Here is a 13,008-nt window from a genome sequence, read left to right on the forward strand (position 1 = left end):
CTTTCTATAAACATTTCCAAATCTGAATGATAAAGAAGCAGAAAGAAAACAAGAGAGGGTGGGGGAGGGGTGGGGTGGGGAATAACATACAAAACAAGGTTGAAAAGACAAAAAGGAGGAAAAATAAAATAAAAACAAATAGGTACATCCACATCTCTATCTGCCAATTGTTGGCATAAACGCTCAAGGGTTATTTCTCACTGTAGTTGGTTATCAGCTTTTCTCCCAAACTGCTAATGGTATCTTCCCCATTTTCCTTCACAGAGCTCCGACAATGTACTTCTGACATTCAGAAATGGTTGGCTCAACTCTATTAAAAAAAAAATGATAGAGAAATTTTAGGAAGAATATTGATTTCTGCTTATCAGTGGTTTCAAAAAATAACAGAGATTTGTGGATATCCTGCATTGCCAGGAAGAGAAAAGGATGACCTTCTAGGTCATTCCTAATCTATGATTCTGTAATGTCACAAATATGTTTACTTTGGCGTTGCTTGTGTAACCTTGCTATTTCCTAACCAAGGGACAAGATTAATGTTGCAATAAGAGGGGGTTCATAGGGAGTGGACTGTAGGTTCATCTAAGATTCTATAGATTATCTAAGATTCTATAGTGTAACAAAAATGATTACACTGGCAGCTGCCCTTCTGCCAGTGCTTTTCTTCTAGAAAAACAGTGCTGGTACTCTGTTGTTACGCTAAGTTGTTACACTAATTACCACATTTTTAACCAGTGCTTTTCACCCAGGAAAACAGGTGCCGGTACTACATACCCTTGAGTACCACCAGAAAAAAGCACTGCCTACTGCTTATACGCCATTGACTCCAAAAGCACTGGACAATTGATATTCTCCCCTGTAATTATTAAAATTACACTAATCAATTCACCTGGCCAAGGCTCCAGAAGTCAGAGTGGGAAAAGGATCAACAAGCAAGTCTGAAATGATTATAAGCTCCCCATTGCTTCATAGGCTGCTATGGTAAGGGAGGAGAGAGAGGCAGGGACCTGTTACTTATCAGTTATCAGTTTCCATCTTTCATATCAAATCACTGCATCTTATTTGGCATCCAAGGCATTCCGTTGTGACAGTGTTTAAGTTAACAATAAGGTGGAAACGTCTCCCTTACAGTGCCAAATTGACAGAGTCAGCTGCCACGCAGTTTGTCTTGTTCAGATCAGGTGGAGGAGAGTAATAATACTGTAGAGAGAAGCAGGGGAGTCCGTGCACACAAGAGTATTTGCCATCAGGATGTTGCTCCTGCTGCTTCTGCTGCTCCCCAATATGGTGTCCCAAGTACAAAGTGTTAAATGCACAACTATTAATCCTGTTCATGTTCCACACGAGTGGCATGAGCCAGGTGACCTGGTCATTGGCGCAATGGCATCTCATATTTATTACGTATTCCCTAACTTATCCTTCAAGAAACACCCTTCCCAGGACTTCATTAACAACCCATTGTAAGTAACTGGTTCTTCATATTATTTAATTTATTCTTTAAAGCTTATATTAGACTGAAAAGAACGTTGATTGATTGGGAGGGATGCCTTAGAACTTAATTATATATATATGAATTTCCTCTTTTATAACAAATTACAAATAGCAATTATCCAATTTTCCTTTTTTCACACACACACACACACACACAACGTGACTTCCCTCATCTTCCCTTTCTGGTTTGTTACAAAAATTGTTATCTTCTTCATATTAATGTACTTTAAATGTTATTACACTATCTTCCTCCATGTTTTAATTAAATAAAATTTGGGGTGTTTATTCAAAACCTGCCAATGAGTCCATTTCTTTATGTTGTTTTGGTAAATAGGTGGTAAAATATTCATTTTTAAAGTCGCTATTGTCCTTTTCATGCCATTTATCTGTTAACTGCTAATTCTGCATAGTTCATCAGTTTTTCTTGCCATTGGTCTTTCGTTGGCACTTCTTCAGTCTTCCAACCTTGGGCTAATAAGATTCTTGCCGCTGTTGTAGCATACATGAATATTTTCCATTTTTCTTTCAGCAGTTCTTGACCTGAAATGCCTAGGGAAAAGGCTTCTGGTTATTTTTTATATATACAAAAGTCATTTTAAACATTTTCTCAATTCATTATATATCATTTCCCAAAAGTTTTTAACAATTTTGCATTCTCACCACATATGATAAAATGTGCCTTCCATTCCTTTACATTTCCAACAGTTTTTTGATCCTGTTCTGTACATTTTTGCCATTTTTGCCAGTGTAATATACCATCTATATTTCATTTTCATAGTTTCATAGTAATTCACTTTCCATAGTTTTTCCCAGCCTTCGAACTGCATAATATGTCTTAAATCTTGTGCCCATTTAATCATTACTGATTTGACTTCTTCATCTTTGGTTTCCCATTCTAATAAAATATTATACATTTTCTTTATTAATTTGGTATTATCCTCTATAATTTCCTCTATATAAGAAAGCATTCAGTTACACGATTTCTAGATTCCAAAAAAAGAAACTCATTTTTAAAATGAGATTTTATTATAAATCTCCAGGGAAATGGGCTATGTACATTCTGTCAATGAACATTAGGCTTTTTTATATTATTCAATTCTGTAAAGAGAGAGAAAAGAGAGAGTAGGAGAAAGAGAAAAGGATGGCATGAAAACATAAGAAAAACATATAGCCAAGCAGTGAGGTATTTAACTTTGCTGATGATATGAAAATGTTCAGGGTGGTAACAACAAATGTGGGTCAAAGAGCAATAAAATGATCTCTCCAAACTGGATGCATGGGCAGGAAAATGGGGAGTGCAGTTCACTGAATGCTCATGGGGTCTCAACTGGTTGTAAGAAATTATCAATGAGATGTTGTGATCCTAGTAGATGGTTTGATAAAGATGTCAACGAAGTGTGGAGCAGCTGTAGAAAACACTTTGTCATTTAAAAAAATGAGTATTATAAAAGGGAGAGGCTGCATGCTCTCTTTATAGGTAGGCAGGTGAATCTCTCCTATCTAGATGATGTGCACTGTTTAATTTCACCATGAAATAGTAACTCAATTCATTTGTAGGGTGGTGACAAAGTTCTACCAGAACATCCTTGCTATGGTGTTTGCTGTTGATGAGATCAACGAGAATCCCAGGATGTTGCCCAATATGTCTCTTGGGTTCCATATCTATGATGGCTATTATAATTCAAAGATGACCTACCGAAACACCCTGGACCTGATCTTTAAATCACATCACTTTGTTCCCAACTACAGGTGTGGCATCCAGAAAAATGTAATAGGAGTCATTGGGGGACTTAGCTCTGATACCTCCTGGTGCATGGCAAACATCTTAGGTCTTTTCAAGATTCCACAGGTAGAATATGGATTTTGGGGGGGAAGAGATTCCATGCCTTAATTCATTATTATTCTTTTCTTGCAGTTGAAACCTATACATTGATAAATATGCTGTGGTAAAATGGAAAGGGGCTGTAATATTTGGGGTGTGGGCATAATATGTATATCCAACAATGTGTGCAGTATGGGAGGGGCAATTTGTGTTTGATAGATGAAATAGAAGACTGCTGGAAAGGTGCAAGGTTCATAAATGTGGCATCTAGATCAATCCTGAAATCACTGCACTGGATGTCTGAGAGCTGCCAATCTAAATTTATGATGTTGTCACTGGCTTAAAGGTAAAGGTACCCCTGACCATTAGGTCCAGTCACAGACGACTCTGGGATTGCTCGCTTATCTCACTCTATAGGCCGAGGGAGCCGGCATTTGTCCCCAGACAGGTTCCAGGTCATGTGGCTAGCGTGACTAAACCACTTCTGGAGATCCAGAGCAGAGCACAAAAACGTAACTTACCTTCCTGCTGGAGTGGTACCTATTTATCTACTTGCACTTTGACGTGCTTTTGAACTGCTAGGTGGGCAGGAGCTGGGACCAAACAACGGGAGCTCACCCTGTTGCGGGGATTCTAACTTCCAACCTTCTGATCGGCAAGCCCTAGGCTCTGTGGTTTAGATCACAGCGCCACATGCGTTCCTAAGGTTTACAAATGCATAAATGAACACTGCTCCAAAGTCCCACAAAACCCCTTCGACATGATAAAAAAAGAGGAGGATAACATAGGCTTCAAAATTAACCCTGCGCAATGGACTACAATGTGGTCTAAATTTCCCTTTAAATCCATATCAGCAAAAATAAAAGAACTCAATCTAAAACTCATTTACATATGGTACCTAACTGGCACTGATATGCCCAGGAACCTCAGCAAAATGCTTGAGAGGCTGCACTTCCACAGGCCCATACATCCACATGTGGTGGGAATGCCCCCAAACACAACTCTTCTGGACAACAGTCATACAAGATATCAGCAAAATATCTAAACAGGTACTAGAAGTCACCCCAGAACTGACCCTACTGAACATCTTCCAAGATAACAACGTCCTCTCACACTATAAAGAGCTTGTAACCCACCTACTCTCAGCAGCCAGAAACATCCTAGCCAGACATTGTCAGGACTTGTCATGGAACATTGGTACCAAGTAGTATGGGAAACAGCCTTGCTAGAAACCTAGCCAATAGACTGAAACTGACAAGGGGAGAAATAGAAGAGGACTCCTCCACTCTGGTATGTCCCCTTGATCACATACACAGCCCAACAAAACAACAACACAAACACGCTGACATTATACGATTCAATATGACTAACTTAAACCAACAAGCCATGCTCACACACATGCAAACAAATATCACTTCAGCCAACCAGACAATCAACCGCACCCTAGGCAAACCTAACATCTCTCACCACCACAAAAACATTACAAGTGAATAGAAAGAAAAGCTACCCAAGTGATGGTGAAACAGAGACCCCAGGCATACACTAAGTAAAAGCACATAAGGTTGACCACCCCACCCCCTCCCTCCTGTCCCCGCCTATTTTCTTCCCAACCCTATATAGCATATAACACCAATGTCTCACAACAAATGTAACTGATATGTAGAAAACACAACATGAAGAAAGAGGCAATGCATGTGCTTTTGTAAGTGAGGAAAATCTGTAATAAAAACAATTATTCAAAAAAACTCACATGCATAAATAATTCATAACACATTAACTAATAAAGTTCCTCCTCTTAGAAATCTAGATATTCCATTCCTGGGGAAGTATCGTGTTATTCAGCAAGATTAATTTTCAGCGGATAATTAAACACACTGTTTTCTTGTTACTGTTTTGGTATTTGGCCTTCTGCAGAGTTATATATCGGTGCCAGTATTGGGCTGTTCTGCTGCATTGTTGCATTTCATCTTTCTTGGAACTGTTTGGTATAGCATTTCTGTATTTTACTGATATTTTATATGATGTGGTTGATTGTGCTCAGAGAATAATAACATATACAACCTAACAGAGATCTTCAGGATTTCCTAAGACATCTTCCCAAGAGAGTAGATAGTAGATAGAGAATCAACTTCTCTCTGCAATCACTACAGAGCAAAAGTGCATGATCAACCATTTCTTTTTTTTTTTAAGAAACTTTATTTAAATTTTAAATTAAAATATACAAATCCATAAAACAAATTGAGAAAAAAAAATACATAGTAATCAAAACAAGCAAATCTTACTCCCATACCCCCTCCCCCCCTCAACCATTTCTATTGCTCTGCCTTCACCTTGGGAGTTTTGTTGAGTCATCCACCTAGCAGTATATTAACATGGGCCAAGATAAATGCTCCCCTATTCTTGGAGACAATCAATGTGTACAAGTATGAAGCTGTGATGATGCCATAATAATAACAACGATAAATTTCTACAGAAACCATTGAGCAAGATTACCTTTCTTTTTCTATGCAAACTGAGGATGGTGCTGTCCCCAAACTTTGTACATTTGGGATATATAGGTTCTGCATTTATATTAAAAGAAATTAGAATAACATGAGTTCTTGTTTCCACTTGGAAAGTTTTGCCTTTTCATTTTTCCAGATTTCATATGGTTCATTTGAACGAGCCATAAATGATGGAACCAAGTTCCCTTCCTTTTACCGCATGGTCCCCAATGAAGACCTTCAATTTCAGGGAATTATCCAGTTACTTCTGCATTTCAGATGGAAATGGGTTGGGCTCATGACTACAGCTAATGAAGCTGGCGAACATTTCTTACAGACAATTGAACCCATGTTTTTCAAGAATGGAATCTGTTCAGAATTCACAGAAAGATTTGAACTCAATCTGCATTATAATGGTAACTTTCTAGAAATGCTGGATGACTCAAGGATTTTGTTTCCAACTTTCAAAACCAGCAAAGCCAGAGCAATTCTTGTATATGGAGAAAGTAGATTTAATATATGGTTGTTAAGTGCTTTGCGCATAATGGAGTTCTCTCAGCTATTATTTCCTCAAAAGAAGTCATATGAAGGAAAAGTGTGGATTACAACAGCACAATTTGATTTCATATTATATAGCCTTCAAAAAAAATTATATTTTAATATACAAATTCTCCATGGTGCTCTCTCCTTTGCAATTCACTCCAAGGAAATTCACAATTTTCAAGACTTTCTGAAGAGAATACATCCTCATTGGACAGACAAAGATGGTTTTATCCAAGATTTCTGGCAAGATGCATTCAGTTGTTCACTTTCAAATTCCACTTCCTCAAAATTCAACTATCACATGTGTACTGGAGAGGAAATGCTGGAGAGCCTCCCTGCACCATTTTTTGAAATGAGCATGACTGGGCCAAGCTACAGTATCTATAATGCTGTCTATGCTTTGGCACATGCCTTAAATAACATTCATTTTGCTGGAGCGATCCGCAAGAGAAGAGATGCTGGGGGAAAACTTTCTCCTCAATATGTAGAACCTTGGCAGGTAACGTTCTCTCTTACAAAGCATTCGCTGTATTGATCCAGTATGTGAGTAAGCATTTAATTATCAGTAAAGAAATAAAAGAAAAGGACTTGAGAAATTAGAAAGCAACCTTAAGTCGTTTTATTGTATAAAACGTGAGAATTAGAATATTTCCTATAATGATAGTAAACAGATTTTAGATGGCACAGACTTTCCTAATCAACAAACTTACAGATAAATCACATTTTACAGGGGGCAGTTTCACAATGAAGCAAAATCATTTAGAGCCAGAATAACCTCTAGAAAACAAATTTTAATTTTTTTAAAAAAATTGCTGTACTTACTGGCGAGGGACAAATGTGGCTCTTCCTCTTCCTTCTCCTCCTCTTCTCCCTCACTGAATGATGCTTCACATGCTACAAGGACCAAAGGGTTTGAGAAATAGCCAGAGGAATGCTTTGCCTATTGCACAGGGCACAATTCTGCAGCTTTGCAGTCAGTGAGGCCACAGTCACACCATTCTCCTTCTCATACATCTTGACAGCAGAAACTAATGAAAGCTCCTGCCAGGTGTTCTCATGTTACTTTCCTATGCTTAGAACATGAACATGAGAACATGAGCTCTTACTTGACTTCGCAAATTCCTTCCCTTTCTTGGATCTTGACAATGGCAGGTCCCAAGCAAGCAGGACTATATTCTTAACCAGGCATGTCCAACAGGTAGATTGTGATCTACCGGTAGATCACTGGCTGTCTGTGGTGAATCACTGGTAGATCATTGCCCCCCCAAAGAAGCTGAACAACTGGGGCTACCCTAAAAAAAGCTGAACATTTTACCTCCTCCCTGGAAGAACTCAACATCTTTGACCCGAATACCCCAAAAAGGGGGTAGATCACTGCCAGTTTTTAACTCTGTGAGTAGATCGCAGTCTTTTGGGAGTTGGCCACCCCTGTACTTAACTATTCACATTTTTTTATGGAAGTCCGTCAACTGTTGAATTTACACTGATTCATGTTTTCCTAGTCTTCCCGTATGGGGAATAGAAACAAGGATGCTCTCCATTGTAAACTGAAATGTTTAACTCTTAGAGGAAAGGGACTGACCTTTTGATTCTCTTTCCACCTAGCTCCACTCATTCCTGCAGAGAATCTCATTCAACAACAGTGCTGGAGATGAAATTGAATTCAATGAATACGGAGAGTTGGCAGCTGACTTGGATATTACAAACTTGGTCACATTCCCAAATAGATCGTACATCAGAGTCAAAGTGGGAAGGTGGGATCATCAGGCCCCTCCCGGCAAAGAGTTCACCATTAATGAGGACAGAATCAAATGGCACAGAGTCTTCACTGAGGTACACAAATAACTGCACAGGCCCTGAAATCCCATAATTAAGACTACAGTGATGAGATAGAATCAAGGAGTATCCCACACTTAAGAAGCTCTTGCTGCAGAGGTCAAACATAGGAACCACCCACCCAAAGCATTTCTCTTCTATAAGGATTCAGTCCCCCATCCCATTCAACACTGTCTTCAGACACCTGGCCAACACCTTCACAACCTCCTCTGATTCCAATGGAATGGAAAGGTAGAACTTCACATCATCAGCATTCAGATGACACCATGAGCCAGATCCTAGGATATTATTCCTAACAGTTTCATAGAGATAATAAATAGCACAGGAAACAGAATGGACCATATTGGGACACTGCAACCCCAAAGCCATGGAGTGGTTTCCTAGTCCTAGTTTCTCAAATGACCCTACAAGAAGTAACTGAAATAATTCACCTCAACCTTGTCTTCCTATTAAACTCCCATTAAACTCTTATTCCTATTAAACTCTTCCTATATCTTTGGATAGGTGCCACCTCTTTCTATATGCAATGACAACTGCCGTCCTGGTTACGGGAAGAAAAAGAAGGAGGGAAAGAAGTTTTGCTGCTATGATTGTGATCCATGTCCAGAAGGAATGGTTTCAAATGAGAAAGGTGGGAGATGTCATCTTTGGATAAACCCATTTATTTTAATAAGCTCTGAAGTCTTTGGCAACCTTGTTGTCATTAAACTGATGGAGAAGGGAAGGCTTCACTTAAATAGATGTGTTGTTATTGTGTATAGTTTATATCAATATAATTCTATCCTTTAAACATATTAAAAATGCTTTAATATGGGAGGTAATCCGCCGAAAGCCTGCAGCACTGCAACCAAACCTGACGGCTCCATCTGGACTGGCTCCGCCTCCCCAGCATAAAGTCTGGTTGTGCCCAACCCACCTTCCTGCTCTGCTCTTGGGCGCATTTAGAGCCGTGTGACACTGACTTTTGATGCTCCATGGCTTCTCTCCAGTCTGTTCCTACTTGGGAGTAAGCCGCCTTGAGTTCAACAGGACTTAACTCCCAAGTCAGTCAGTAAACATATAAAGATAGCAACCTGCTAGGTTTCCATGTTCGCTGGGCTTTCCCGCGGAAGCCCACAAAGAAATCCATTCCATGGAGGCTGTGATGAAACGGCAGCTGAAGAAGTGCCAAAATATTACTCTTCCGTTCTGCCACCACTTTCCATTCTTGGTAACATGGTTGTAGTAGTAGAGTCCTTTAAGTTCCTGGGCTCTATAATTTCTTATAACTTAAATTGGTCAAGCAACATCAATAGTATTATTAAAAAGGTCCACCAGAGGCTGTATTTCCTGCGTCAACTAAGGAAATTTAATTTGTCCCAGGAAGTGTTGATCCAATTCTACAGAGGCATCATTGAAACTGTTCTCTGTGATTCTATAACAGCTTGGTACAGTACAGCCTCCAAGAGAGACAAGAAAAGGCTCCAACGAGCTGTAAGAATTGCAGAAAGGGTAATTGCTGTTAGCTTGCATTCAATAGAGACAATTTATGCTACCCGAGTTAGGAAGAGAGCAGAGAGAATTGTAGCAGATCCTTTACATCCCGATCATCATCTGCTTGATTTACTTCCATCTGTACGTCACTACAGGAATTCATATACAAAATCGGCCAGGCACAATAATAGTTTTTTCCCCTTGTGCCATTAAATTGTTAAATTCATAGTAGTATAGCTGAAGGGGGGGGTAAATTATGGGTGAGGTTTCTTTGCTTCTTTGTATTGTGAGGAACAGTGTCTGTATGTTTACATTGCAATGTAGCCGAAACAAATTCCAAGTATGTTGGAAAATGTACTTGGTCAATAATAAATTATTCCTATTATTATTGTTATTATTATTATTATTATTATTATTATTATTATTAACCCGCCAATCTGGCTGGGTTTCCTCAGGCACTCTGGGTAGCCTCCAACAAGACATTAAAAACAGGAAAAAAAACTTCAAACATTAAAAACTTCCCTGAACAGGGCCGCCTTCACATGTCTTCTGAAAGTCAGAGAGCTGTTTATTTCCTTGACATCTGATGCTAAGACAGGGCTTGTGATGAAGCTCAAGCCTTCTTTCTTTAGGGGAATGTGTGTGTGTGTGTGTGTGTGTGTGTGTGTGTGTGTGTGTGTGACACAATCATTATTATCCTAAATTTAAAAATTGGGAGAGGGTGGCTTTTAGTACAGCCCTCCAGTGTACACTAGTGTAGTGGCCAAAATGATGGAAACTTCTGTAAAAAATGTATTTCCGAGGTTTGATGGTTCGTAACACCACTATTTTTGGAGTAATACTGGTGCTTTTTTTCTGGGGGGACACAGGGGGACACAGACCCCTAAACATTTTGTGAATTTAATGGGAGAAGAAATTCACCGTACTTATTTTCCACGATTTGAACTGTATTTATTTTTCCCGATGGTGATTTTCTTGAGTCAAAATAAGAGTACCCCTAAACATTTTTAAATTAAAAAAGCACTGAGCTATACCATAAAATATATATCAATTGAAAAATAATTTAATGAAGAATATAATGCAATAACTTTTATGAATGATTATTTATTACAACAGCAGTCATAAAGAAGAAATGTGAAAAACACACACAAAATGAGATATACAGGTTACATTGCCATGTTGGCACTTTGCGATAAGTGGGTTTGGGGTTGCAGTTTGGGCAAACGGTCTCTGAAAGGTTGCCATCAATGATCTAGGGCAAAAGCATTTGGGCCAGAAGTTCTTAAACATTTTGAGTAGGAAAACACTATCCTAGAATTTCAATGAGGAAATTCTTAGGAATAGTATTGAATGCTTGAAATTGTTACACATTGTTTATTTGTTTTCAGACATGGAAACATGTATCAGTTGCCCAACAGATCAATATCCAAACAGCATCCAGGCTCTATGCATTCCTAAGATTCAAAACTTCCTAGCCTTTGATGAAACCTTGGCCATTGTTTCAACTTTCTCTGCACTTTTATTCTCCCTGATTACAATTCTGGTGCTCGGCATCTTCATTAAGCATCGCAATACAGCCATAGTCAAAGCCAACAACAGAAGCCTCACCTATGGTCTCCTCATCTCCCTCCTCTTGTGTTTCCTCTCTTCTTTGTTGTTCATTGGAAAACCTAATAAGATGACTTGCCTTCTCCGACAAAAAGCTTTTGGCATTGTCTTTTCTGTGGCCCTCTCCAGCATCTTAGCCAAAACCATACTGGTGGTTTTGGCATTCATGGCTACCAAACCAGGAACCAATATGAGGAAATGGGTAGGCAAAGAACTGGCTTATTCCATTGTCTTTTCCTGCTCCATTATTCAAGTAGGGATCTGTGTCCTCTGGCTGGCAACCTCTCCCCCATTCCCTGATGTGGACATGCACTCAATGACAGGAGAAATCATATTTCTTTGTAATGAAGGGTCAGTCCTCATGTTCTATTGTGTTTTGGGCTACATGAGCTTCCTGGCCACTGTCAGCCTCACAGTCGCCTTCCTAGCCAGGAAGTTGCCTGATACTTTCAATGAAGCCAAGTTCATCACCTTCAGCATGCTGGTCTTCTGCAGTGTTTGGCTATCCTTCATTCCAACCTACCTGAGCACCAGAGGTAAATATATGGTGGCTGTGGAGATCTTCTCCATCTTTGCTTCTGGTGCTGGGTTACTGGCTTGCATTTTTTCCCCTAAATGCTACATTATTCTGGTGAGGCCTGACCTGAACAACAGAGAGCAGCTAACACAAAGAAAGGTCTAAAGGACAGCGAAATTTGTGGTTACCTTGGTTCTTAGGATACCTGCACTTTCTGGCAGGCATCACTTTCCCTTTCGTTTCCCCACCAAGACTTCAACAGTAAATTTATTTTCCCTTCCTACTCTTTTCCTGTACTCCCATGGGTGGCACACATTTCTTCTCAAGAGGTTTTGTGCCTTTCCTGTGGAGACCATAGGAAGCTTCAGAGAAAGGAGAGGAATGAAACACATGAATACTGGAAACAGCCTAGTTCTGAGTCAGACCAGTTGTCTATCTAGTGGGACTGTGCAACAGATTTGGCACAGTCCAGAGCTAAGTTGAGTCTACAGTGGTACCTCGGGTTACAGAAGCTTCAGGTTACCCTTGTTTCCACCTTCACCCCATTTCCAGGCCAGCTCCCTGCCCTTTTGTGAAGCCCATCTTGCACACTAGCTGCCCATAGAGATACATGCTTTTGCATGTAACAGAGAACCAAAGACTCCAAAGACTGACAAAGAAAGCTGTCTACTAAGTGGCTGCTGACAGTGTGAACTGGGTTCATTCAATAAAAGGAATATGTTACTATTCTCCTTCCCTTGCATGCTCATGGAAATTTTCTGGCATGGCATCCTATCTCATAGATTTTGCTTTTGGAATAATGACCACATTTCCCTTCAAATTGTTTTAAGCACCTGCACCCCAAGATGCACTGGAAGGACAAAATTGCAACAAAATAAACTTAAGATTTTGTGAATTAGAATCTAAACAGAGTTCTGTTGTTCTTTTGATTGGCTAAGAAGTGGATAGAAACAATGTATGCAAGTAAAGCTGTCAGCCAGGGTTTTTCAGAGAGATTGTGTTTGTCCTGGAAAGCTGATGAAGAACAAAATGAAAGAAGAATAGGAGGCTCCAAGAACAGAAGAAGATGAAATTTGTGAGGGCTGGAAGTTCTTGCTGACCTTGGTCTATTTCGATCTGAAATGGCTTCATCTTAAAGCTTTGTCCTCAGTAGTGAACACATCTAGATGCTTTTTAGCAGGAAGTGTTTTGCTACTTTCATTCGGTTTTAGGTTTACTTGTTCAAACAGTGGTTATTT

The 13,008-nt window shown here is 39.5% G+C and overlaps 1 protein-coding gene across 1 annotated transcript; it reads left to right on the forward strand.

Annotated features, from left to right (window-relative positions):
* The first annotated feature begins 1,377 nt into the window (after positions 1–1,377).
* LOC117057329 (vomeronasal type-2 receptor 26-like) lies at positions 1,378–11,935 on the forward strand. The gene is made up of 5 exons (XM_033168168.1): positions 1,378–1,457; positions 3,046–3,337; positions 7,960–8,169; positions 8,758–8,803; positions 11,034–11,935. Exons 1-5 carry the CDS (start codon positions 1,378–1,380, stop codon positions 11,933–11,935), a joined length of 1,530 nt encoding a protein of 509 aa, XP_033024059.1.
* The last annotated feature ends 1,073 nt before the right edge of the window (positions 11,936–13,008 follow it).

Source organism: Lacerta agilis, chromosome 14 (genome assembly GCF_009819535.1).
Source record: "Lacerta agilis isolate rLacAgi1 chromosome 14, rLacAgi1.pri, whole genome shotgun sequence".
Taxonomy (NCBI): domain Eukaryota; kingdom Metazoa; phylum Chordata; class Lepidosauria; order Squamata; family Lacertidae; genus Lacerta; species Lacerta agilis.

Bases quoted from the DNA above. Each gene is read 5' to 3' on its own strand.
- LOC117057329 (XM_033168168.1), top strand. From the start codon at position 1,378: ATGGCATCTCATATTTATTACGTATTCCCTAACTTATCCTTCAAGAAA. The intron at 3,338-7,959 runs GTAGAATATGGA...TCATTCCTGCAG, and splicing joins GTCTTTTCAAGATTCCACAG to AGAATCTCATTCAACAACAG. The intron at 8,804-11,033 runs GTGGGAGATGTC...ATTTGTTTTCAG, and splicing joins AATGGTTTCAAATGAGAAAG to ACATGGAAACATGTATCAGT.